The 27938-nt window shown below is 38.2% G+C and overlaps 1 protein-coding gene across 1 annotated transcript in view; it reads left to right on the top strand.

Moving 5' to 3' along the window:
- Positions 1–25277, top strand: part of LOC118801734 (phosphofurin acidic cluster sorting protein 1-like) — a 77424-nt gene extending 52147 nt beyond the window's left edge. The window contains exons 8-24 of the mRNA XM_036562097.1: positions 648–707; positions 1852–2012; positions 6183–6276; positions 8965–9048; positions 9902–10023; positions 10131–10263; positions 11137–11241; positions 12128–12234; positions 12481–12635; positions 13113–13223; positions 14838–14940; positions 15923–15965; positions 16730–16772; positions 17199–17337; positions 18433–18671; positions 18896–19015; positions 20282–25277. Coding sequence (XP_036417990.1) covers positions 648–707; positions 1852–2012; positions 6183–6276; positions 8965–9048; positions 9902–10023; positions 10131–10263; positions 11137–11241; positions 12128–12234; positions 12481–12635; positions 13113–13223; positions 14838–14940; positions 15923–15965; positions 16730–16772; positions 17199–17337; positions 18433–18671; positions 18896–19015; positions 20282–20400 — 1938 coding nt within the window. The 3' untranslated portion in view covers positions 20401–25277. The remainder of the gene's footprint in view (positions 1–647; positions 708–1851; positions 2013–6182; positions 6277–8964; positions 9049–9901; positions 10024–10130; positions 10264–11136; positions 11242–12127; positions 12235–12480; positions 12636–13112; positions 13224–14837; positions 14941–15922; positions 15966–16729; positions 16773–17198; positions 17338–18432; positions 18672–18895; positions 19016–20281) is intronic.
- The last annotated feature ends 2661 nt before the right edge of the window (positions 25278–27938 follow it).

Genomic DNA, 27938 nt, shown 5'->3' with positions numbered 1-27938 from the left:
AACAAGATGAGGAAGCACGTAATGGCTTGTCAAATCCAGGGAATCGTGAGTTGCCTTTATTAGATTCAGCACAGTCAAACTATTCACCACCTAAATTGTCAACCAGCTAAATAAGTGCAGTTTAAAATTAAAATGCGAAATGGAATTGAGGATGAGCAGGGAGGAAAAAACAAACAGGAGGAGGAGTTGTGGAAGAGAAAGATATAAAACTGGTCCAGATAAAGGGAACTGAGGAAGTTACTAGATTGCCTGTCAGCATTTGCACAATAAAGAGGAGAAAGTTAGCTGCAAACTAACTGTCTTGCAGTGTTTTATAAATGAATGCTGTCTACTTGAATAACTTTGAAGGGCTTTGATGATGATAGTAGTAGTAGTAGTTGTTGTTGCTGTTTATGAGAATTCACATTATTGTCTGAATAGTAGAAAATACCACAATATGGAGTTTTTGTCTTCTACCCCTACAGGCCTATGAAGACTAATTGTTTATATCTGCCCTTTTTTTCCATTTTTATAGATGGCAGTATGGTACAGTGTGAGAAACCACTTCTAGCAAGTCTAACATGAGCAAACAATTTTCTCTGAGGTCTCTCTGATGATTTTTATCTCTTATTTTATCTAAATGCACTGATTCTGTTCTGTTTCCGCAGCAACCCAACATCAAGCAGAAGTTTGTGGCTCTGCTGAGGAGGTTTAAAGTTTCGGATGAGGTAACTGCTCTTCCTCTTCATGGTCATTCTATCCTGCTGTATCAGTGTTGATCAGCTAAAGCCCTGCAGAGCCACAGCCCTCACCACGTCATTGTTTTCCAGTGTCATCCCTGCACAAACACCTCCTTAGTTCTGCTCAGTTATTTTCTGGTGGGTTTGTAATGAGGTGTGTTGCAGCAGGAAAAGTACTATATAAAAAATATGATCTCTAAGCACTGCCATATAAGAAAAACCTCCCTAAAGAACTGTATTTGAAAAAGACATTTATGAGTGTGAACAGCCTTTTGAAGATTTAAAGAACCTTAGTGTAATACAAGGTTCTATATCAATATGAACTTTTTTCCTAGAACCTCTAGAAGTTCTTTAAAAAGTTTATAAAGCCAAAAAAGACTCTTTAAAGAGCCATCCACAGAAAAATGCTTTAGGGAACCAAAAGTGTTTCTTCCATGACATTGTGCAAAGAGTGCACTGAGTGCAGTGGCTCTGCAGGATCCTCTTCTGTGTGCTTTTTCCTCTTTTACTCATTTTCTGCTATTTTAACATGCTATCTTTAGCAAAGTAAAAACTGTCATTGTTGATTTTCTAAGTGAAAAGATGTTAACACATCCTCTACAGAGAACACACTTCTGCACAGTTTAATACAAAATTACTGTTTTTTATTAAATCTTGCATTGTGGAGGGAAAAAACTAAATATGCACATTTTATGTTTCACGTTCTATTTTTATATGTTAAAATCATGCAATATTTAAGTTTGTTCCCTGTAGAGGATGTATTAACTTATTTTCACTTAGACATTTAGTTACATATCAGTTTGTCATTGTTAGCTGTCGCCTCCTGATGTTGGTCCCTACTTGTCAGAACAAATTTGTACCTCTGTGTATGACAAACACTAAAGAAATTACAGTAAGACATCTGTTTAAAACATTAAGAGGTAAAAGAAAACACGCCATCACCCTTCTTCTTCCCTCCCTCCCTCCTTCCGGCCACCCCCCCCTTCACGTTATCTTTGTGCTCTCTGCGACACTGATAAAGGCTTAGTCTGATAGTGAACAGTGAAGGTCATAGATTGCCTCTGTGTTATTTGTGGTGTGTGTGTGTGTGTGTCGGATGTGTGTGTGTTGTGTGGGATGTGTGTGCGTGTAGGTGGGGTTTGGTTTGGAGCATGTGTCTCGGGAGCAGATTCAGGAGGTGGAGGAGGATTTGGATGAGCTGTATGACAGTCTGGAGATGTATAACCCCAGTGACAGCGGTCCAGAAATGGAAGAGACCGACAGCATCCTCAGCACACCAAAGCCTAAACTCAGGTACATGAACACTGCACATACATGCAGATAAATACGTGCATACATGCATCCATATTTCCATACATACACTACAGGACAGAAGTTTGGAAGCACCATCAGCATTGTAAAAATAAACATGAACAATGCATTTCTCCATAAATAGTGAATTCAAATGTGAATTTATTCATCTAGTAAATGCCATTTATTGGAGACTTGTATGTGTTATTTGTCACTCACAATATTTCTCTCACCAAAATAAAAATATTTAAAAAGTGGAATGGTATATGTCAGCATTTAACAGGCACCTATAGAGTAGTTAGGTTCGGTAGAGTTAAGATTGGTAAGGCTGTTTGTCTTGCCTAAGGATTACAGGGGTGTGAAAAAGTGTTTGCCCCCTTCCTGATTTCTTATTCTTTTGCATGTTTGTCACACTTAAATGTTTCAGATCGCCAAACAAATTTAAATATTAGACAAAGATAACACAAGTAAACACAAAATGCAGTTTATAAATGAAGGTCTTTATTATTAAGGGAAAAAGAAATCCAAACCTACAGGGCCCTGTGTGGAAAAGTGATTGCCCCCCCGTTAAAACATACATTAACTGTAGTTTATCACATCTTTGAAAAGCTGAGTTCAATTTCCCTAGCCACACCCAGGCCTGATTACTGCCACACCTGTTCTCAATCAAGAAATCACTTAAATAGGACCTGCCTGACAAAGTGAAGCAGACCAAAAGATCCTCAAAAGCTAGACATCATGCTGCGATCCAAAGAAATTCAGGAACAAATGAAAAACAAAGTAATTGAGATCTGTCAGTCTGGAAAAGGTTATGTAGCTATTTCTAAAGCTTTGGGACTCCAGCGAACCACAGTGAGAGCCATTGTCCACAAATGGCGAAAACATGGAACAGTGGTGAACCTTCCCAGGAGTGGCCAGCCAATTAAAATTACCCCAAGAGCGCAGCGACGACTCAACCAAGAGGTCACAAAAGACCTCACAACAACATCCAAAGAACTGCAGGCCTCACTTGCCTCAGTTAAGGTCAGTGTTCATGACTCCACCATAAGAAAGAGACTGGGCAAAAATGGCCTGCATGGCAGAGTTCCAAGACGAAAACCACTGCTGAGCAAAAAGAACATAAAGGTTCGTCTCAGTTTTGCCAGAAAACTTCTTGATGATCCCCAAGACTTTTGGGAGAATACTCTGTAGACTGACGAGACAAAAGTTGAACTTTTCGGAAGGTGTATGTCCCATTACATCTGGCGTAGAAGTAACACACCATTTCAGAAAAGGAACATCATACCAGCAGTAAAATGTAGTGGTGGTAGTGTGATGGTCTGGGGCTGTTTTGCTGCTTCAGGACATGGAAGACTTGCTGTGGTACATGGAACCATGAATTCTGCTGTCTACCAAAAAATCCTGAAGGAGAATGTCCGGCCATCTGTTCGTGACCTCAAGCTGAAGCGCACTTAGGTTCTGCAGCAGGACAATGATCCAAAACACACCAGCAAGTCCACCTCTAAATGGCTTAAGAAAAACAAAATTAAGACTTTGGAGTGGCCTGGTCAAAGTCCTGACCTGAATCCGACTGAGATGCTGTGGCATGACCTTAAAAAGGCAGTACATGCTTGGAAACCCTCCAATGTGGCTGAATTACAACAATTCTGCAAAGATGAGTGGGCCTAAATTCCTCCACAGCGCTGTAAAAGACTCATTGCCAGTTATTGCAAACGCTTGATTGCAGTTGTTGCTGCTAAGAGTGGCCCAATCAGTTATTAGGTTTAGGGGGCAATCACTTTTTCACACAGGGTCCTGTAGGTTTGGATTTCTTTATCCCTTAATAATAAAGACCTTCATTTATAAACTGCATTTTGTGTTTACTTGTGTTATCTTTGTCTAATATTTAAATTTGTTTGGCGATCTGAAACATTTAAGTGTGACAAACATGCAAAAGAATAAGAAATCAGGAAGGGGGCAAACACTTTTTCACACCACTGTATGTATCATTGTTAGAAGAAAAAAGTTAAAAAGCTGTTTTTTTGGCTGTAATGAGACAAACATGAAACAGCTTGTATTCCTGCCAAATTACTGACTCATCAAAGAACACCTTTGAGTATAGTTCAGAGCATTTAGCCATTGCAGTGTGAAACCAGCTGTACCAACTTAAAAGCGTACAATGTCAAAAAACAAACTCTTGTGTAGATTTTAGCAAATTAAGAAGCAGTGAGTCTCAAAGTGCTCCCTAGTTCAGTAGATAGAGTACTGCCCAGACAATCGGTCATTGTCTAGGGAGTCCCATTGTCAGAATCAGCTGTTCACTGTCCTCCCTGCCCGGAAATAGTCATGTCTCCAGCTCCATGTATGTTCTCTCACCTGCCTCTCCACCTCAAAAAATGTAATATTTAATTTTCCTATTTGTAAATTAAACAACTACCAACATTTAAGGCTTTTGCTCTTGCAAGACACTTGTCACTATTAGTTTTCTACTGAAATGAACTGAAATGATCTTAGTAACATGTTAGCTACTTAGCTAACTAGTTGCATTTACAGTTTACGTATAGGCGTTGGTATTAATGTTTACAGTTAACTATCTACTACCTACAAAATAATCTACAACATGCTGTACATTACGAGCACTGTGCTTTATTTATTAATTTCATGAACAACGTATGACATAACAGTAGGGTGACCTGCTAAATTTAGATCTTTACTGAAAAGGTCACATTTAAATGTGAGTGGGATATTTTGAAAAACCTCTTTTTTGGTTAAACTAGATGTGACAAAACATTTCATGTTTGTGTTGGTATAACTGACATACTACATATATAATTGTAAAGCATTTTTGAAGGTTAAATATGGCTTTGATATGTTTGCATACAAAGCCTACAGTACATACAAGTCCACATACATACCTACATTTGTACATACATATGCAGTCATACAGATGCACAATCCCAGTGTATAGTGTGCCCTCTGGTGGTGAGGATGAGCGTAATGTCCTTGGCACAGTAACCTCTAGCACACCATCATTAGCAAAATCACTATAATCAGTGAATAACTCAGTCTGTTTAAATCAGTATAATCAGCCTGAATGAAGTCCAGTCTAAACAAACCCACTCTGCTTAATTTTAGACTCTGGATGCTGTTCTAAACAGAACATCTCGCTGGCATGTAAACACGACACTATCCAGCACTCTCTAATCCTGAGAGCACGGCCAAGTCAGCTCAAACTCTTTAAACAAAATCTGACACTCTTGCAGTCAGCCGTGTCTGGGGCTGCAGCTGTGTTTGCCTGTAGAGCAGTTTTAAGGCTCTCACAGAAATAATTTGGTAAAAAATGTACATACTTTTAGCTTTAATCCAAATTATGATCAGACAAGACATATTTGCTGCCTAAAATTTGCTTATTGGTTTTGCACTGGAGCTATGGAGCTATCTAATAAAGGGATGTAATGCATACCAATTAGCATCATGTAGTTTACATGTCTAAATCATCACACAGGCCTCAATCTGTGCCTTACTGTTAAGTAAACTCAAATAGACTTGCTTATTGTGGCCTCTGACACCGTGTCCCGTACTGTCTTTAAAATATGTGCATAGCTTAAAACAGTAGTAGTAGTAATTGTCAGGATGGTGCAACTATTCAACCATATATGCAGATTAATTCATCTTTTCAAAAAGGGTATTTTAGTCATTTAAAAATCTAAATATAATAGATGATATTATGTTTTCAATTTTTTTTTAAATAATTACAGTTGACAGAATAGGGCAGATTTTAAAGCATTCAACTCATTTCCTCAAATGTCATGCAGCGCAGCTGATAACAAAAGACTTTTATTTTGATTGTCCAATCACTCTTAAAAGCAGTGTATTGCACCGTAAAGAAGTGACCTAGTTTGAAAGTGTAATATTTTCATTAATTTTTTGGTTGCACTTCTTGACATTTTCTGGGTGCTAAAATGTTTACCCAGGATAAAAAATAAAAACATTTCATCCTGGTTAAAATACTATTATTAAAACTGTAAAACAAATATCAGTACATTAAATAGATTTTTGCAGATACAAAAACGCACCACAGTGTTTCAGTATAGCAGTTAGTGTAGCTTTGTATGATGTAGTTCATCTGTAGCTTTCTAGATCACTTTATTCTGCATTGGTGAGGTTTTAATGTGTGATTTTGTTTGTGCGCAGGCCGTTCTTTGAGGGAATGTCTCAGTCCAGCTCTCAGACTGAGATCGGCAGCCTGAACAGCAAAGGAAGCCTGACCAGAGACCCTTTCAGCCCTGTGAGTGAGAGAGTGAACCTCTGTTATATCAGTATGTGAGAGAAAGAGAGAGATTGAGTTTGGAAAGGGTAAAGAATGGAAGGATTAGTGAAATGAATAAAGAATGGAGGATGGAAGGATGAGGTGGCGATAAAGGGATGAAGAAGGTAAGGGAGAGGGATGGCAATTATAGGTGGGAGGATTTGAGGAGATACGAAAGCACAGCCACTCTGTGAATAAAGCACATAGGCAGTGTAAGTGCAAGGCCATTTACAATGGTTTCTCTTATATATAAATGAATCCAGAACTAAAAAGATTTCAGTTTAAGTGCAGAGTTTAACCATCCATGCTCCACCCACACGCATCCTTTCATAGCAACTGTTGTGAACTGTATTTGGAGTGCGCTGTGTAATGACGACAGTAATGTTGCCACCACACCGGTGCGTCTGTCAAAGCCACTCCATATGAACTATAAAGAGCTCTGTTTTGTTTTAACATCCTGTTGTTTAGTCAAAAGCGGCTTATGTGCTGTACTTTCAAGCTGACGGCTATGCTGTAATGATGAGTCAGTTTAAATGCCACCACACCAGTGAAGCGCACATATGTGCGTTTTAACTGCCTGTTCTAATCAATGAAGTGTCAATGCTTAATGTTATCACCCGGAGCACAAGCCTAAAATATTATTTATGTCTGGGTGGATCTGTTTTACCGTACTGTGCAAAAGTCAGAGACCACCCTTTCATTTATTTAATTTCTAGTCAAAAGTTATTAAGTTATGGTGACTGATGTTTTCCAGAGGATATTGCATGACATTAAAATTTTTTTGGGAGGCGTTTTGCTGCCCTTGCAGCTTCCCTTGACCACTATGGCCACACATCTTCACAAGATACTAGAATGAAATTATATTTATTTTGTAATAAGGTAGATTGAATGTAGATATTTTTGTCTTGTGAGGCAAGTCTATGTTAGCTTGATCCAGATCCATTGTTGTTGTTTCAAAGTTGCCTAGTTTTGATTATCTTCAAACTAGCTACTATAGCTATGAGTCCAGCCTGGTAGCGTAGCAGTTTAAATCGGAAACTCAACAGTGTTTAGTGAATCTAAACAGATGTTATCACAGTTTCTCATTGAGTTGAATGGAATTGTTGCTAACATTCTGCAAAGTTTGTTCAACCGTGCAGCACTTGTTATGAAAAAGTGGAACATGGTTAGGTAAATCCCACTGACTCCCACCAGCAGTGTAATTCAGTTCACTGCTGTGCCAGAAAAACAAAGCCCTTCATGTTCAATCTGCTAACATCGCAGAGTGAAGTGTTGGACATTGTTTTAATACACTTTAGCCCAAACTCTGCCAGCAGTCAATACTGAACAGGCCAGTGGCCAATAATGTCTGTTTCTATGTTAGCAATTGGAGAGTATGATCATTTCTTGTCATGATATTAGTGACAAAAATGATCACAGTTTTTGGTATTTAGGGTGCAGTGTTACAGTATACTGAAAATGTTTAAAGAAGGTCCCGATACGTTTTAAAATCGCTTCACAACATGTATTATATTGATAAACTTGAATTTATTGAACCTCTTGTAATTAAAAAAAAATCTCCATACTTTAGTCCCTGCCTTCTCCATTCATTAATTAGATTTCCCTTTATCACACAATGCTAAACAGCTGAGAGATTTAAGGCTAGCGTGTGCTTCCTCTGATACACATTGTATTCAAACCTTATGTATTTTTATAGCACCAAAAAAATTAACTACAAAAAAGCAGCTCCCTCCACCATGCTTTTCACGAATCAGTGTGCCGCCAAACATGCTTCTCTTTGAAAGGTTAGAAACTTATTAATCCGAAACTAAAAGCCAAATTATCATTTCAAGCATATTTGAAATCACTGTTAAAATCTGACCATAATTGCATAATTATTTTATAGCATTTGGCTCAAATAATGCACAAAAATACATTTTTCAGCGTGTTCTGACTACTGCGCGTATCTCTACGTCGAGGGGAAGCTTTTCCCGCTTGCAGCTTTACCAGCAAGCTGATTGGCTCATTTTATTGACTCTGCCGTGTTGAGTACTATGAGCTTTCCCATTCATTTTCCAACCAGTGGCCTGTCTCCTCTTTTGTGACATCTTTGACACACATTACACGTTGCAGCTGTATTATTCTAGCACATGCTTTGCCAAGAGAATACGGCAGTGGGCAATTTGCTTCCACTGTGATTATATCCACTGCGACCCAGAAGGATAAGCGGTTTAGATGATGGATGGATGGATGGATGGATGTGATTATATTAATATATCCAGTTATCAGGATTATTAAAATTTGAAACAGTATGATTTCATAAGGGATGTGCACAGTACTTGAGTGCTCTTTTAACCGTTAAAGGTGGCAGTATTTGAAAACTAATATTACTGTTCAGGTATTCGTTATGTTTCATTGCAGGAAGACAGAGAAAATATACAGACTGATAATTAAATTCATGAGCTCGTATGGATCCTCATATTAAAATTAACCAGGATGCACGTCCCTAGATTTCATGCAGTGATATATAATTAACACTAGTAACCGTCCCATCCCTACTCAGCATCCAGCAATGGAATATTAATAGTGGTCAGGTTCACTGTTAATGTCTTTATGTGAAGAAGGGTTTGAAATGGTGAAGTGTGCGTGTGGACTGAGTGTTGACTGCAGCTTTCCATGTTTCTCCAGCAGGGGGAGCAGCCGCCCTCTGATAAAATGAAACACTCCCGCAGTCGCAACCTGGAGGAGACTCAAACGGAAACAGACACACTGGTGAGACACTGGCCTACACCAAACACACAGACGTTAAAGATGGGTGAAATGGCAAAATGTAACCCCACAAAGCTCTCTTTATAATGAAACATGCAGCATTTCAGGTGGTTCCTCAAGAAGCTGCTTGAGAGAACACTCAATGTGTAGAACTGTGTCAAGGCTAAAGGGGAGCACTTTGAAGAATGTAAAATTTAAGATAATTTGTTTTTTATGTTCAATGCATAATTTCATATTGAGCAGTTTTATATCTTCACTTTAATTCTGAAATAAGCAAGATAGTAGGCTAAAGATAAGAAAAAATAATACTATGAGTAAGTTTGCCAATATTTTAGACTGGTAATGTTTTAATAGAGTTAGAAAAGTGTATGGTGATGCAATATTTAATGATTGTCTATTTCTTCCTATTATTTATTGCTAACACACACAGATGTGTTAGTGAATTCTCGTAGCTCATACTAGTAATTTGGCCTGTCACAATCATGAAATTTTAGCTGATGATTAATTGCCATATAATTACAATTTAACGTTTGTCTTTTTTTCCTTTTTAACAAGTAAAGTACAAACCTAATGCATATGATTTGGCTGATTAGGTGTTTTGCTTTCTAGCTGTCAATACTTAGTGGCTTCTATCTAATGACAGTAACAACATAAGCACAAATAAACAAACATTACTCACTGCCGCCCTCCACCTAATGGATGAGAATGTATGATTGAGGAAGCTAACAATTGTGAAACATTATTGCCATCAGCTTAAATAATTGTGATCAGGTGATTTATGTAATAGATGTGACCATTCTAATATGAATCATCTGTAGTAATTAAGATAAATGCATGTATGTGTGTGTACGTTTAGGAGATGAATGATCAGGAGCTGTTTACGGACGTTGCCCCTGCCATCACTGTGTCGGTGGCTGAGAAACCCCGTACACCTCTGAAGAGCAGCAAGAGTGAAGGTCAATCCATGCCCTCTCCCAGGTCAGAACAGTGAAGCAGTCATGGACATGAAGTATCTTTAAACGGTCATTAGGACCTCAGATCCTGATGATACAAATGTCTGCAAAACATGTGTACATGTGTTTTAGAATGGATGGGGCACACACTCCCCGACAGAAGCGCAGTACTCCAATGAAGGAGCGGCAGCTCTCTAAACCGCTGAGTGAAAGAACTAACAGCTCAGACAGCGAGAGGTCACCTGAACTTGGACACACTACACAGGTAGCCCTTCACACGTATACACTGGTCTCATCATTTGTCATATTAATAATGTTTGTTATTTTTTATGCAGTGCTAATTTTTAATTGCAAGCTATAACTTTATTTGTTATTTTTTGCAATATTTTAGTTGCAAGTTATTAAATGATAACTTGATAAAAAATAATATTATTTATCTGCCTTGAGGTTAAGAGATAGCTCAATACCACTAGACTGTAACTTTAGCTTTAAAATGAGCCATTTTTAATTGAAGCACTTCACGTAAGCATCTATCATCACAGGAAGAACTACACAGCTAACTTCATCCCTCTAATACCCAAGTCAGTATTTTCTGCTGATATTGGGCCAAGAACGATATCTGGCTCTGTTTGTTCTTGGCCCATCTTACTGACTGACTGTCTGTCTGTCTGTCTGTCTATCAACTATTTAATTAATAAATAGTTTTCTGCGGATAATTTGAAACCTGTTACACTGACTTTGAATAACATATTTGAATCAATTTATATATGTATCTGCTACAGAACCTATTTTATTTTCTAAAAACATTGATTCCATAATAGTGAACAGTAGAGAATGTACACAAACAGACATCACGAGCACTAGAGCTGGCCTTCATGCTCCTGATTTTCTCCTACCAAATGTCATATTGCGCCTTCCTTTTCTCTTTTTCTTTCCCTGCCTTATCTGTTCTCTCTCTCTGTCTCAGTGGAGGAGGAGTGGGAGAGCAGCTAAATAAGGAATGTTAATGCACTGTTTCATCTTGTTCCACAGATTCAGCTTGAATTATTAATGTTTGGCTGAGTCATCTGAATCTAACCTCACTGTGTGTGTGTGTGTGTGTGTGTGTGTGTGTGTGTGCGTGTGTGTGTGTGTGTAGGTGCTCAGGAAAGCTGTGTATGATCAGTTGAACCAGATTTTGTTGTCTGATGCTGCACTACCCGAGAGCGTCATCCTTGTTAATGGCACAGACTGGCAAGGCCAGGTACGTGAATGTGTGGTGATTACACTAAATGCACTTTAATACTCTAATTATAGAGGCTGCAGTGCCATGCTGGTGTGTTTACTTAATCCCAAGAGCTTCAGTGTAGCCTTTTGTATGTGTGAAAAGGTGTGTGTGTGTTTTTTCATACATTGTTAGGACAAAAAGCCTAACCAGAGAAAATTAACCAGAGAAAACCAGAGAAAATTATGGCTTACCTACAGCAGCAAATAAAGATATTTTATTTCTCTGTCGTTTCTGTTACCATTTTTTTTTGGTTACTAAGGTTAAGGTTTGGATTAGGTTAAGCCTAAAAAAAAATCCTATCACACATAGGTACTTGTGTGTATATATATTATACCTATGTCACATTTTTATTATTACATATAGGTACTTAAATACAGTAATACATATGGAAAGTTATTATTACATATAGATATTTACATATTGCTGCTGTTGGAACAAAACCTTGTATCCCCTCAAAATATAATTACCTTACAGGAGAAGGAAGAAATGTTCTTACCTTTCAATGCAAGTTAATGTAGAAAGATTTTATTGTACATCATTTTTGACCATTTCTGTTTAAATTGTAACACAATGTAATATGTCATTTTGAGATTTTGGGATATTTTTTTTTTAAATGTTTTTTTTGTGACAGCAACTAAATAGATTGTGTGTGTGTGTGTGTGTGTATGTGTGTGCACACAAAGTGTAGATATTATAGAAATACTTATATATAATTCATATGGGACATATTATATTTTCAAATAGGTACTTACTTATTCAGTATACATATGAGACATATATGATCTTGTCCTAACATTATATTCAGTATCTGTGTGTGTGTGTGTGTGTGTGTGTGTGTGTGTGTGTGTGTGTGTGCGTGCAGTATGTAGCAGAGCAGTTGCAGGTCCAGAAGCACCCGGTCGTGTGTACGTGTTCAGCAGCAGAGATACAGGCTGTGCTCTCAGCTGTTCTTACTCGCATACAGAAGTTGTGAGTCCCTGTCTCAAACTCATCATTCTTCACCTTTTATACAGTGTCTCATTTTTAAAATCAACACTTTGTCTCTTTCTGGCTCCCTCTCCCTCCCTCCCTCCCTCCCTCCCTCCTCCCTCTCTCCCTCCCTCCCTCCCTCCCTCTCTCTCTCTCTCCTCTCTCTCTCCCTCCCTCCCTCCCTCTCTCTCTCTCTCTCCCTCTCTCTCTCTCTCTCTCTCTCTCTCTCTCTCTCTCTCTCTCTAGTTGTAACTGTAACTCGTCCATGCCACGGCCGGTGAAGGTGGCAGTGGTTGGAGCTCAGAGTTATCTGGGTGCAATCCTGCAATTCTTCGTCAGTCAGCTCGCGAATAAAACATCTGACTGGCTCAACCACATGCGCTTCCTTGTAGTTCCTCTGGGTAAGCAGACAATGTGTTGACAAAATTCTGGCTTTAGAGTAGCTTCTTAAACTGTTATTATCTATGCATGTTTTTCCTTTTTATAGATAGCAGCATGTCATACAGTGTAACAAACAACTTAAGCATGTCTGTTTTGACATTATTGAACAATGCAACGCGTTAAGCTTGCAGGTTACACAGTGCTAATTAGTTGGATAAAAGCTTTCATTACTTGTTAGCTACATCAGCCTCTCAGCAAACTCCACATACCAAATATGTCTTGGCTGGTCAACAATATTCAGGGAGAATGTATAAATCATTTTTTTGTCAAGCTGTCACTTTAATGAAGTGTCAAGTCATTGTGATGGAATCTTTGTGAAGAAAATAGCTCATTTCAGTTGAATTATATATGTAGATAATTTTAGATGGGCCACCCAGCTTAACTTCTGTCTATTTAGTTTATCTATTTTTGAACATGTATTTACTTTCTCTGTCCAGGTTCCCATCCTGTTGCTAAGCACCTGGGTGCCCTTGACAACCGCTACAGTTCTGCCTTCCTGGATGGACCCTGGAGGGAGCTGTTCAGCCGCTCCGAACCGCCACAATCAGGTACGTCCACACAAACTCACATTGATTTTACAAACTCATACGAACCTACACATTAAATGCGCACACATGCACAAACTCTACATCAATTGCATAAAATCAGTACATAAATTTTGCTAACTGCAAAAGTGAACTGAGAGAGATCTGGCAAGTATTGAACGATGTAGGATTTCTTTAGTATGTTGGATAACTTGAGCGTTTACTTTTGTTCATTTGAAACGTACCTCATCTCTTCTCCTATTAAACATGCTCAGTTTTTGGTTATCTGAGAAACCTTAACAGCTTGTGTCCTAGGCACTTAAACATTCTGCCCCAATTCATTTTCAGTCCAGATAGCAGAATAACAAGTGACGAGAACATGACTAGCACTGAAGCAAGTTAAGCTGAATTGGTTTCGAGTTACAGATTACAAGTGGCAGCCGCTTAGCGATGATCAGTCAGGCAAAAGCAACTGTATATCGTGAGCCTATATAGTTCCGTCTGGACAAAAGCTCTTGAATTAAACATTGGAAGTTCCCGTGCTTCTTGCTGACAAATAGAATGGGGAGTTCGCAGTGCATGTAGAGCACAGCAGCTGCTGCAACCTTGTTCTCTTACTTGGATGCCTGGTGTAGCTTATTAGGACTGTCAATATCTGTATCTGTAATTTAAAAAAGTCCATTTTCAACAGGAATTAGAAGCTGCTGCAAAAAGACTACTTTTAAGTCTGTCATACTTCACAGAAATATTTAATTCAGGAGGCCTATTTTTAGAATCAAGTTTCTAAGACTAACCTACTTAAAGTGAAATTCCACTGATTTTTTTTTTTTTAATTTCTGCATAATTCAGTAGTTAGGATGTGAACATTCAGAGTGTTTGATGTGAAATGATTTATTATAGAGAAACATTGTAGATGATATACAACCATTTTATTCACTAAAACCACCAGTGAACCTACACTTGTCTTGTGAGTTTTTATGTGTAATGCTGATAATGATTTCTTAGGGGGCTATTTTGCCTTACAGCTCCCTACATGTACCTTTCTACTGTGAGTGGTTTTTAGAAATACGTTCTGGGCTAAATATTATTGTAAAACTGTCAGAGAACAATGTCCATAGCATTAAGCAGCTTGTTCAAAAACATTTTGTGTTATAAATTTGTGTGAGGGAGCTTTTAGAGAAAAAGGTTACAGACATCTGGTTCCTATTTACATTTACAGCATTCAGCAGGCGCTCTTATCCAGAGCGACTTACAATTTGATCATTTTACACAGGTAGGCGAAGGTGGTGTTAGGAGTCTCTTATTGGTATAGTGTAGGGTGCTTACCCAGATGGGGGATTGAACCCAAGCCTACAGCGCAGAAGGCAAAGGTGTTACCCACTACACTATACCAACCACTACTACTGGTTCCTATCACCACCACTGTGAACAATTCTGAACAATTCTCTCTCTCTCTCTCTCTCTCTCCCTCTCTCTCTTTCTCTCTCTCTCTCTCCCTCTCTCTCTCTCTCTCTCTCTCTCTCTCTCTCTCTCTCTCTCTCTCTCTCCTTCTTTCTTTCTTTCTTTCTTTCTTTCTTTCTTTCTCTCGCTCTCGCTCTCGCTCTCTCTCTCTCCCTCCCTCTGTCTCTGTCTCTATAGATGTATTGGACGTGGCTGGGCGAATAGCTCAGTACATCAGCGAAGCCACACTAACCCACCAGCTGCCCATAGCTGAAGCTATGCTGACCTGTAAACACAGGACGTGAGTGGACCAACGCCTGTCCTTCTCGAGCCTCACTAAGGCTTTAAACACCTGGGTCTACAGATAGAAACAGAGCCGGAGACAGAGAAAAAAATAAAACTGTGCAAGACAGTATATGTTCAATAGTTTGCAGACATCTGCTCAATTAACCTTCTTTTTTAATGCGAGGGTATTAATAGGGAGTTTGTCCCCCTTTGCTGCATAATAGCCTCTACTTTTCTGGGAAGTATTTACATTAGAACATTGGAACATTGCTGTGAGGATGTGGTTGCATTCAGCCACAAGAGCATTGGTGAGTTGGGGTACTGATGTTGGATAATTAGTTCTAGATCTTAAACTCCACTCCAACTCATCCCAAAGCTTTTGGGGTCCATCAACCCAGAGAATACAGTTCTTCTGCTCCACAAGTCTATGTTGGGGTGCTTTATATCCCTCTAGCTGACGCTTGGCATTGGGTATGGTGGTCTTAGCCTCATGTGCGGCTGCTCCAGAATGCCTCATTTTACTGACAGTGCTTTTCTATGGGAGATCATACAAGCTGTGTGCGCAATTGAATGCCTGTGTTGCTCAATTCATTAATTAGAAGGAGTACTTGGATACTTTTGGATGTGTAGTGTATATTAGTATATCTATAAAAATACAGAATTAGACACCTTAAATAATGTTGTGGGTTAACAGTTATAGCTTCTGCTCACCTTGAGCTAAACTCTTAGCTTAGTTTTAGCACAATCTGCCATCACCCAGTGCTCCACAACTGACAGATAATCTGTAAATATGAACAAATATGATTAAATATGAAATCAGATAACTTAATACTATTACTGACTACAGCAGATGGGTGATGTGTATTTTATATGTTAGCAGATAAGTTGTAATTATGTAGAAACTTGGAATACTCGTTATCTGTTATCTTAGTTTGTCAATGCAGTTTTATGATGGTTGTTTTATATATGGTTACTTCCTTCTCACCTCTCTCTGGCAGGCGGGATGAAGATTCCTATCAGAAGTTTATCCCTTTTATTGGCGTGAGTGACTGTTAGACATATTATGATGTGACATAATTAGACAATCACTGACTTAAGCCCTATTCAGATGGGATTAGTTTTCCATGGGGAGGTGCAGTAATGCCAGTTTTACCACAGGACGTCTATAATGTTTATGACCAATTCACAGAGGATAAGAAAATCTCTGTATAAATGACAGAGATAGGATTGGCTACTTGATTTACACATGCTGCCTTTACTTCAGAAACAAGCAGAAAATGTTGTTTACCCTAACCATTTACCTTGCTGTCTTAAATGGACAAGGTGTGTCATTAGCATTGTCATTAGCTTGGGAATTCACAGCAAACAGTCAACTTCACTACATAAAATTTTTCGATATTTTTTTTTTCTGTCATTTTTACGTGTTCTGAGTTGTACCTGTGAGACAGTAAAGTTACATGCCTTGATTTTAGCTGGAGAGAACAGAAGTAAACGCTTATTTGAGTTTCCACAAGATATGATAGCATTTTTTGACGGACATGTCGATTCGCATGGGATTAATGTAACCTGAGGTTGTTTTTATGGCTCAGTTTATGGAAGCTAAAAGGCAGCAGAATCTTTACTGAAGCAGGAGTGTGCATTCGTTAAAAAAGACTTACATGCCGCATTTAGACAGGACTAAAATCACTGAGAAACACCATAATTAAGTTAATGATCATAATTAAGTTACCCCATCTCCTCATGTAAAACTAACCTCGGTCAAATAGGGCTTTAGAAAGTATCATTAACCTTAAAATGTTTTGCAGGTGGTCAAAGTGGGGCTGATTGAGCCGGGCCAGTCGTCTACAGGTTAGTGTGACCGTGATTGCTTTTTTTGCATTTCCGTTAATGAGTTATACATGTAAAAACATTAAATTGTTAATTACAGTTAAGGAACATTTTTATAGAGATATATTCCTAATTTTATGTGAAATGGAAAACATGGAATAAATTACTGATTATATATATTTTTTTAATTGTATTTTAACTTTTAATGTAAGTTTTAATGTAAATTAATGTAAACAGATTTGATTCCAAGTCATTTTGAAGCATTTCTGTTGGTCCATTCATCATGGCTAATAGAAATGCTCTCAAATTATTTGGAATAAAATCTGTTTACCTTAATTTACATTAAAACGAAAGAACGTTTATAAAGTTGCCGTTTTGGAGAAGAGAAGAATAAGGATGATATGTAAATTAAAAAATTTAGCTGTAATGTTCTTTTGTGTCTGTTAGGTGATGGTGAAGAGGGTGTGGCTGTGAATTTGGCCGTCCCCTCGACATCTCCACCCTCCCACAGTTCTCCTGCCAGTCTTAAAGAGACAGCAACGCCCCCTTCCTCTCCTTCTATGGGTGCAGTTTTAGCAGTACAAGGGTGAGTGTTCACTAAACTCCAGCCATTATTGGCCAGGATTTGCAGAACGATTTGCAATAGTTTGAAAGATCTAATTGGTGTATGTAAGCTAACATGTTAGCTATAGTGGCCTCTCAACTCTAGTAGAGAATTTCTAGTGAGGAGAACTGACACTCATTAGTGTCTTCAAGGTCGGTCAGATGCTAGAGAGCTGGATTCCTATGGAGCTTTTGTGCCAAATTGTAATTTTTATACTGGCAAATCTGTGTTTCTCAACACATAACAGCTTTTCAACACTAATTCCAGTTATAGAACTTTTTAACAGTGATGTATTTACGTTCATGACTTCAGTCATGAAAGGCAAACTGCTTTACTCAACCAATACGTTTATTACGTCACCAACCAACCAGCACTTAGTTGTCACAAAACCTGTTTTCTTTAGAAATCTGGATGATACTGGAGAATATTATTTTTTAATGTTATACATTCTTCTACTTTCTTTAAGGGATATAGACAATGTCCTGTGATGTTTTTTACTTATTATTTGGTCTATAAGAGGAAAAAAGTGTCCAGGCTCCTTTTAAACTGGTTCTGGTTTCAGTGCAAATCCAAACAAGCAACCCTCAGACACCACCTTAGACATCCTATCTGATAGACTTGATTTGGGGTGAGTTGAAACTTATGAGAAAAGCCTTGTGTTTTATGGCCAAAGTCTAAATCAGAGGTAAGAAACTGAGCACCAGAGTCCAGCACAGTTTGATCTGCTCTAGACCACCAGCCAAACCTGGTAATTAACTGATTAGTTGAACCTGGTATGCTTGAGCAGGACCACAGGACCAAGGTTCCCCAGTGATGCTGTTTTCACTCTTATTTGATTTATGTTAATGAGATATTTCAAGTTTGGATAGCATTTTACCCTGTATTAAAGGGATGCTTCACCTAAAAAAACACAACACTCCTCCAGCAAAGAATGAATCTGATAAGATAACGTTCATTTCGTATTTATTGGAACACAATGGAACGTACTGGCTTCCACATAAGAAATTTGATCAAGGCATACCGTTTACTAAACCATAGCCTGCTGTTTAACCCATCTGCTCTCTCTGTGCTTCTCAGGAGCCCCAGCATGTCTCATGGTGTGGACGCCATCGGCCTACAGGTTGATTACTGGCTGGCGTCCCTGGCTGAAAAGCGGCGCGAAGGTGAGCGGAGGGACACAGGCTGTAAAAACACACTGAAGAGCACCTTCAGGTCCCTGCAGGTCAGCCGACTACCAGGAGGGGGCGCTAATGAGCCACATGCTCCTGTCAACACCATGTCCATGACTGTGGTCACCAAAGAGAAGAACAAAAAAGGTGAGAGGAATTTAAGACAAAAAAAAACAATGAAAAAGTTTTTCCAGTGTTTTCCATGTAGTTACTGAATAATATGCTGAAATATACTGAAAAATCTCTCTTAAAGTTGCTGCAGGACAGTCAGATGCAGTAATTTAAAGATTGGATCTTTTATTTAATGCACTTTACAGCATCTGTTTTACAGTAGCAGCTCAGTCCTCTCTTCTGTTCTCCTTTTTGTGCAGTTCCAACCATCTTTCTGGGGAAAAAGCCCAAAGAGAAGGAGGTGGATTCTAAGAGTCAGGTGATCGAGGGCATCAGCAGACTCATCTGTTCAGCCAAGCAGCAGCAGACCATCCTCAAAGGTAATGCGGCACAGACCTCAGATACAGTTGTTGCATGATACAATAACATTATAAGAAGCAATACATTAGAATTAGTGTATTTCTGACTTACTGTGTAACAAGTACAGACACTGACGAACAATTACAAGAGCACCATTCACAGTGCAAAGTATTGAATAGAAAATAATGAAAAATTGGTAGTTAATATCACAATTGCAAACATGTTTGTACACTGTAACACTGTTAGAAAAACAGTTGCTTTGTAAGTGGCTTTATAGTAGAGTGGTTAAGTCACTCACGCTACACTGTTCTAATATCAGACATTACTCATAATGCTACATCATTGTGATTTTAATTAAAAAACGTAATTTTATCTGTTCCATCATCACTGCCCTTAATGATGTGTTCATCGCCAAAACACATATTACGATGAAGATAAAAATATGAATTATCATGCAGCCCAACAACAATTCACATAATATTGTCTGTGCAAAATGGACACGAAACGAGTACTGCTGGATGGGCTAAGCAGTCCAGTCTGCTGGAGGTGCTGAGAATAATAAAGACTGATCTAATGATGCTCAGTCAGTACAAGCCTAACATACCCAGTCTTGAAGAAAAACATCTCCATGAATCTGCCCACTCAGTGTCCCAGAGGGGATCATCCTACACAGTACTCTTTCTTTCTTTCTTACTTTCTTTCTTTCTTTCTTACTTTCTTTCTTTCTTACTTACTTTCTTTCATTCTTTCTTTTTCTTTCTTTATTTCTTTCTTTCTTTCTTACTTTCTTTCTTTCAGTCTTTCTTTTTCTTTCTTTAACTTGTTTATTTATACTTTCTTTCCATCTTTCACTCGCTCATTCATTCTTTCATTCTTTCTTTTCTTATTCATTTTTCTTTACCAATTCTTCATATTTTTTCTCTTTTTATGTATTAATTTCTTTTCTTCCTCATTCTCTTTCACCAATTCCTTTCATTTACTCATTTACTCTTTCTTTCATCAAATCTTTTTTCTTTCTTTTCCTTCTTTACTTTCTCTTTCTCTTTACTCGCTTTCTCACTCACTCTTTCATTTTTTTCTTTTTTTCTTTGTTTTTCACTCAGTCATTTATTCTTTCATTCTTCCACTTTCTTTCTTTCTTTTTTCACTGACTCACTTTTTTGATGGTCTTTTTTTCATTATTTCTTTCTTTATTTCTTTCTTTCTTCCTTTTAATCCCCTCTCACTCTAATATTTATCCCTCAGTAATATTTAATTTTTTTTTCTCTCTCTCTCTCTTTTCTCAGTGTCGATTGATGGTGTGGAATGGAACGACGTAAAGTTCTTCCAGCTTGCAGCTCAGTGGCCAACACATGTCAAGTACCTCCCAGTCGGACTGTTCGGATACAACAAACCGCCCTCCTAGGGCCGCCCACTAGCCCTCTAACCCCGCCCCTTCACCCTGCAGCCTTGGCCCTATTGCACACAATCCCTGCCAATCAGAACAGAAAGCTGGCCAATTGTAGCAGAGCTGTGAGGAGGGAACCTGCCCTAAATGTTCATTTCTTTCTGCTGGGGGTAGGTGGCGTCGCAGGGGTCGTGTTGATGGCTGAAATGTACTTTTTTATGGCGCTAGTCACTTTTATTTATTGAAAAGGTCCCAGAGCACCAAATTGTGAGGGACAAGCACAAAACGGCAGACACCTTCAGTCTACCAACAACAATCATATTACTGTCTGACAGCATGACAAAGCAGAAATCCAAAAAATGACCTTTAACATGACCTTTGACCTCATTGATGCAATGCTAACATGATTGGCCTCACTGTCAGAGCTGTAACAGAACAAACAAATGCTGTTAAGCTCTGATCTGCATGTCTTAAACTACAACACCCACAACCCACTAGTAAATTAGTGTTATTATGCAACTTACGTACTTGTGCATGTGTTGAGCCGTGCAGCTACAGTTAGCCACCTGAAGCTATGCCTTTTTCAGTTCAGTCTGTAGAAGCTTGATGACGCTGGGGTTTACTCAGTTATCAGTGAAGTGGTTGCCGTGTCCATGGACTACTTCTGTGAGTTTTCCATTGTTTTGTACATAAGTTAAGCTTTTGTGTCTTATAGGAGCTTTCAGTTATTTAGTTCTTATATGAGTACTTCGGAAAAGTGCCCTTTTTTAAAATATGTATGTAGCTCAATTAAAGGTTTTATTTTTTTCTTCATAAACCATATCTCCAAAGATCACACTGGCCAATCCGAATGTAAACCCATCGCACTGTCAAGCAGTCACAAAGTCACAAAAAGCATGGTTATAATCGCAGTGACCAGCATTCTACACTCTTCAGTTGTCCAGTAGATGGGAAATGATGAGGGGAAAATGGTTTCGTATCAACTCAAGGGCTGAGGTCAATTAAGTCCATCATATGTAGGGTAGAATCCCATAATATTCACGTCAACAAAACACGTAAATCATTGTTCTGTTAGCCATCACTATTCTTTTGAACAATCATCAGCAAATTTTGGCTGTTTATAAAGGATTGGTTGACTGAAAAAATCAAATTTACAGTTTTCCTCTTTCCCCATATTTCAGTTGGTAAAATGTTTTCTAGTTTTGCTGTGGAACTACAAAGCTAACATAGCTAATAAGTAGTAGAAGTCTATGTCAGACTTCCTTTTACATTACTGTTGCAGCTCCAGTGCAAAACTAAGCAGCAGTGTCCAGACACCAAACACCTTGGCTGACCCATTACATTTGGAGTAAGAGGAAAAACTGCAAATTTGATTTTTCAGTGAACCAATTCCATTAAGCAAGGAGCTCTGGGCTGGATCCCTATTGGTTGTTGAAAGCTATGCACTTAACTTACATTAGCTCTCACATCTACACATTTTCCTCCAAAGCACAATATTGTTGAAGGTTTTCTCTTGAAAGAAAATGGCACTTAAAGGGATAGTTAATCCATACAGTGAATGAAAGCAGTCCTTGGCAGTCAGCATGCTGTCATTGTTGGTGTAAACTATCACTTTAAATGAATATTCCACAAAAAATTCCTAGTTTAACATGTGATTCTTCATCTTGAACACCTCAAAGAAATTCAGATCTAAAGAAGTTCCCCAGGAACCAACATAAGCATGAGCTAGAACCGAATTAGCAATTATTAGCGACTGTTACATGGGAGCCACAATTTTAATTCAGTTGACCATTTAAACCCCATCTAGGCCTGTCACAATCAAGGAGTCTTAGCTGCTGATCAGTTGCCACATAAATGTTTGTGATTAATACAATTATTAAATACAATTTTTATTGTTCATTGCAACTATTAAAGTTCAAGCCTAATACAAATATGCCATTTTGCGTCCTGTGAAATGATGCTGATGGGCCCCAAATGATGACAGAAATAGCTCAAACTCATATAAACAAATGTTACTCACCACTTGCCTCGAAAGGTGTTATTGCACCAGTAGTTGTTTGCGTAACACCTGTGAGGTGACTTAAGCTTTGCTTTCTTTTATTTGCATGAATTTGCCTCAACCCGACAGTTTTGATGGGATGTAAATGCGTGATAGTGAAAGCTAACGACTGTGGAAACAACTGTGATCTGCGATCAGCTTAAATAATTGCGATCAGGCGATTATGTAGTAATTGTGACAGGCCTAATCCTTCATGTTTTGCCCAAAAAATAACATTACCGCCAAAATGAATATTAGAGGGTTATATTTAAATATTTGTCTTATCGGAGTTTGAAATTGAATTTCAAAATCTTTGAACTTGTAGATGAAATAAACAAACATCTCACCCTCCATTTTGTTAGTATGGTAGGTATAGGCAGTAATAGCTACTGCCTGGGAATCATGGTTTATATGGCTTAGTAACTTAAAAATAAAGCAAATTTTGCCCCTTTAACAGTTAGAGAGAAAGTAGGGGCACAAAAATGGATTAAAACTTCCAAAACTAGGAAATATTGAATAGTCATGAATAGGGCTGGATATTGAGATTCATTACCTTCATGGTACCAACCGAATTACTTCAGTACTACAGAGTATAGACATATTCTCTCCTACAGTACCAAATTACAGTACCTAAGTGGTCTTAACACCCATGGGCCAGTAGGCATGCTTGTTCCAAAATCTAGACTGCTGATTTTGGAAATTACATTCTGTATGCAACAGTGCTTCTTCAGTAGTTTGCAGTCCTTTGCGGTCAGCAAATATACCCACTTCTGGCACCTCACACTCATGTCTGGTTTAAGCCTAACTCACTTTTGGTTTGTAATTTTAAAAGAAGGTATCAGAAAAGTATCATTCAGGAATCAATATTGAAATAAAGTTATTGGTATTGGTATCAGTATTGAATATTTAACAATACCCAACCCTAGTCATGAAGTAACCTTTGTTTGTTTGGAAAATTAACCTCGTAAAAAGGAAAAACAAAGACAGGTTTTACAGTCCTGTCTATTTTTACTTCTCCACATAATGATGAAGTTTCCACTAATTAACTTCAAATAGCCTTTAGCCTGTTACTGGTTCTGAGTGATTTTTGTTGGCTAAGAATCCTCATTTCTGGTCAGGAATCACTTATTAAACTGTGTGGAATGCTGTTTTAAGAGCAGATCTGGGATCAGGTAACCATTCCTAATCAGAGACTTTAACAGGAAGAGCTAAGAGCTGATGCTGATCTTCAGTCAAAACTCCAGAGCTCCTCCCTTTACCTGCTTAAGCTGCTACATCGGTGTTGTTGTAGTAAGAGGCAGCTTCTACTAAAGTGACATTCTATTTTGTCTAGGACGTGTGTGAGGTATATTTGTTGGTGTTAAGGTGACCCAGATTTTAGTGTATGAACTGTGGTTATGTAAAAAACAAAAAGAAAAACAACAATATCTATGAAATAATGTCGTGCCACTGTAAGAGTGACGAGCGTTGGTTTTTCGTGTGTCGGTTTGTGTGCGCATGTGTGTTAATTTCAATTGTTGCTGACCAGTTTTTGTGGTGTAAATTTTTAACAGTTTGCTGACCCTGTATCTCCACAGAAGATTACATGAGACTTCTTTGCTGGCTCACTGACCTCTGCATGGGAATGAATTTGAAAGCAAAGAATATAACATCTCCTACCATTTAGGCAGCAGAACCTACAGCAGATATGAGAAAATGACACAGTAATGATGTGTTTTATAGAGTTTTTGTGTCTGTATCGCATTTTAACTACTGAAAGCTTTTGAAATGGATACTAAGCATCCAAACTAGGGTGTATTTTGTGTGGCAAAGTATTACTACAGATTTTATGTTACAGTGCAAAAGGGTCAATTACAACATTTGTGTTTAATACATTGTTTTCTGGAGTGGTTAGTAAGCAGTAGTGTTTTTTTTAAATGTTGCCTTCACATTCTCACATTTTCCTGATTGTTTAAATGGGTTTTGCACAAAAGCCAAGCAGCTTGCCAGTTAACAGACATGCTACTAAATGATTCATTGCACAGCACCTGTTTCCACCTCCCACTGACATAATAATATGCCAAATACAGACTAGCAAAAGATCCCAAACATCTACAGGATGATTGAGAAAGCTCTTATGGGACAATATACCCTATGAGTCAGTCAAAAACACCAAATTAATGTTGTTCTGTGAAATTGCGCATTGCTTTTCACTGATTTTTATCTTCCACTGGTTAAATGACCATTTATAACATGACAAGTGACTGACCACATATACACCAAAACAAGCAAGATTATCTGCCTATGGAAATAATGCTGGGTAATCTCACATTATTCTTACAGTGAACTTATAGTGGGAAAAATTATACATATCTCCACTAGATTTAAGATGCTTTCACTTGTCAGCATATCATTGTTTTTGCAGTGTTACAGCATTGCTGCTACTGGCTCTGGTCTGAGTTTTATTAGATGCTCCTCCAGGCTCCACCTAGCAAGTCTCATTGGGATCTTTACTCAGATCTTTGGTCAGACAAGGCCATCAATAATTCTGTTTTATCTAGGACCCAGTTGTGAACGCTTTAGGCTGAATTTGACCTTGACCGTCACAGAAAAGATTGCCATAGCAGTACATTGTGTTTTGTAACAAAAGGACCACAACAAATGAACCAGTGAAGTCTGGCTGTGCAGTAGATCATTTGTTAATTGTTATTGTGATGTTGGCCTTCTACGACTAATATTCTGACCAAGAACAGAAGCTCCACAAAAGTTTCTGTAGGAGGTGGCTAAAAAATAATTTTAGGCCTATCTTTTAAAGATGAATTCAACAGATTTTTCAGGATGTCTACATCATTAAGTCAATAAAATGTGAACAAAGTCATTCAGAGTGGTTTGATGTGAAATGGTTCATTGTAGAGAAACTTACCAGCTCAGATGTCTTTACAGTGGTGATGATAGGAACCAGGGATCACAATGTCTCATACTCAAACACAGTCATTTTATTTACTATCCAAAACCACTAGTGAACCTGCCACGTGTCTTCTGAATTTTTATGTTGTTGTAAAGGTAAAATAGTGATAAATCTGAAAAAACAAGTTTTCTTTGGGGGCTGTTTTGCCTTTCAATGGCTTTTGTGTACCTCCCTATCAGTGATTTTTAAAAGCTACTTTTTAGGCTAAAAATAATGCAAAACAACATCTCGGGCATCAGCCAACATATAACCAGTTCATGTAATACCTTTCTGTGAGTGAGCTTTTAGAGGTATTAAATGCTTCAGATGTCTGGTTCCCATCACCACCACTGTGAACAATTTTGACTAGGTAAGTTTATTTAGGATGGAGCACTTTACATCAAAACACTCCGAATTACTTTATTTATATTGAACAGATTGGATTATGCAGTCAAAAACTGGTGGGATTCCCCTTTAACCATGTCATAAACAAGGATTTACTGAAGTATTCTTAATATGTTGTAAGTTATATCGTACTCGCAATACAAAGCAACATAATCGTAATAGGAAATTTCATCTATGTTGTGCAGCCCTAATGTGATTATAGTTTGTGCTGATTGTTCAGGCTGTAAGCAGATTCTTTGTGCAAAATCCTTTTAATAGTAAGCACCTTTATATAGAGCTATCCTGATGTGTCAAAGCGAACACTCAAATGTTTAAAAAGATCCAATACAGCCATACTGACCCATATCTAAAGCTCATTAGCTGAGGTTGTTTAGCCTTTTTTCCTTTTTCTTTTTTTTTTAAATAATATCTGAAATATCTGATGCTGTCAGATTGTTTCTCACCACAAAGGGAACCGAGAGGACGTAAAGTGTCACTGCCAAAAAGTGTCAGCTGTTACATTTTCTATCAGATGGAGGCCAGCGTTCAGTGATGTTGATGTACTAGGAATCATCAAGCATGGCCACTTCCCTCCACTGTTACCTATTTCAATGCAAAAGCGTTTTAACTGAGACGGAGACGCATTTCATTCCAGCGACAACACTGTCTCGTTTTGTCGTCTCACCGCCTACTTGTGGTCTGAATGTGGACAGTGTGTGTGTTTCTCTCTCTCTCTGTGCTGTTCTCGGTCTGTTATGATGCCTGGCTAATGTCTGGCCTTGGATCAGTAATTGTAGTCTGTGTTTTGTGTGACGTGACCGTTTTGTTGTCTTTATTGAACAAAACAGTGGAATTCCAAGCACACTGATCAGAAATGAGTAATTTGTACAGCCGAAATTGTTGTTTTTTCTACTCCAACCCAAAGGCCTGGTTTACTAAAGCAGCAGAAATTCTCAGAAACTGCAAAGCACCTGAACAATATTGAACATTTTGCGACCGATGCCAAATTTAGGGAGCTAAAAAACAATGTCAGCTGACATTTTATATGTACATTTTAGGATTTAATCAGTGCTTTACTGACTGATATGACTGTCAGCTGCCAACAGTGAAATGTTTAATTTGATTTGGTTCTAAATTGTCCGATTTATTAAAGTCTAACAGCAGAGGTCTCAATACAGATATTGTAGCACTGGCGGCAGAACACAGATATTTTGTGGTTTTGGTTTGTCACTGTCATTTACCTCTTAATCATTTTCCTTCATAGAAAATGGCCCTGTCATCATCTATCATTAAAAGATTGTGGGTTTGAATCCAGCCAAAAAAGTCTGTTTACCTCCAATATGTTTACTGATAAAACCACATTGGCAGCATCAGCCACCTGATATATCAGTCAGGCTCTAATCAAGAGTGCAATTTCTAATGATCACTGATCGCTGAACTTGACTTTAAATTGTCAATCGCTTTAGTAAAGCAGGCCCTCATAAGAGTCTTTCTCTTCGAGTCTCATCGTAATATTGAGAGAACATTTTTTTCTTGAATTCCACAAGCTTTGGTGTGCGCTCTAAATTTTGGCTAAAGTTAAACCCCAAGGCACAGTCAGTCGGTGTGGTAGAATAGCACTCTTTCATATTTGGCACAAAACTTGTTGCTAGAGGGAGAAGCCGAGCTTGTGGATGAAAAGAGTATTTTTGCACATGCACTTGTTTGTTTTAGCAGTCCTTAGCTGTTTGCCTTTTGCCTATAAAAAAGAAAATCAACAATGCTTGTACATATCTTAAGAAGTGCTTGTAATATGTAATAAGTTCTTTTATTGTTTTTTTTTATTCAACATGTTTTGTAGTACTGCTTTTTTCATGATTCAGTTGTCTTTTGGGTAATGTGTGGGATATAAATTGAAAGTGTTCATTTTTTTTTTTTAAATAAACACACCTTATTTGTACTCTGCCTTCAGTGTTTTCTGTACATTTTCACAGAAAGAGTGCAACGTCTGTGTTTGTGGATGCAACTGAATGCTTGGTAGGACATTTCAAATCTTTTTTTTTTTTGCTGAAAAGGAGTACATTTCATCACTTCAGTAGGCACATGGCAATGCCAGGGAGGGGTCTAAAGTTCTCTTCACTCTCAGAAAAAAGGTACTAAACTATCACTGGGGTGGTACCTCAACAGTACATCTTCAGTACCTTACCAAATTCCATTGCAATTGTACTT

Source organism: Colossoma macropomum, unplaced genomic scaffold (assembly GCF_904425465.1).
Source record: "Colossoma macropomum unplaced genomic scaffold, Colossoma_macropomum, whole genome shotgun sequence".
In the NCBI taxonomy this organism is placed as follows: domain Eukaryota; kingdom Metazoa; phylum Chordata; class Actinopteri; order Characiformes; family Serrasalmidae; genus Colossoma; species Colossoma macropomum.
This window is presented reverse-complemented; position numbering and strand designations above follow the sequence as displayed.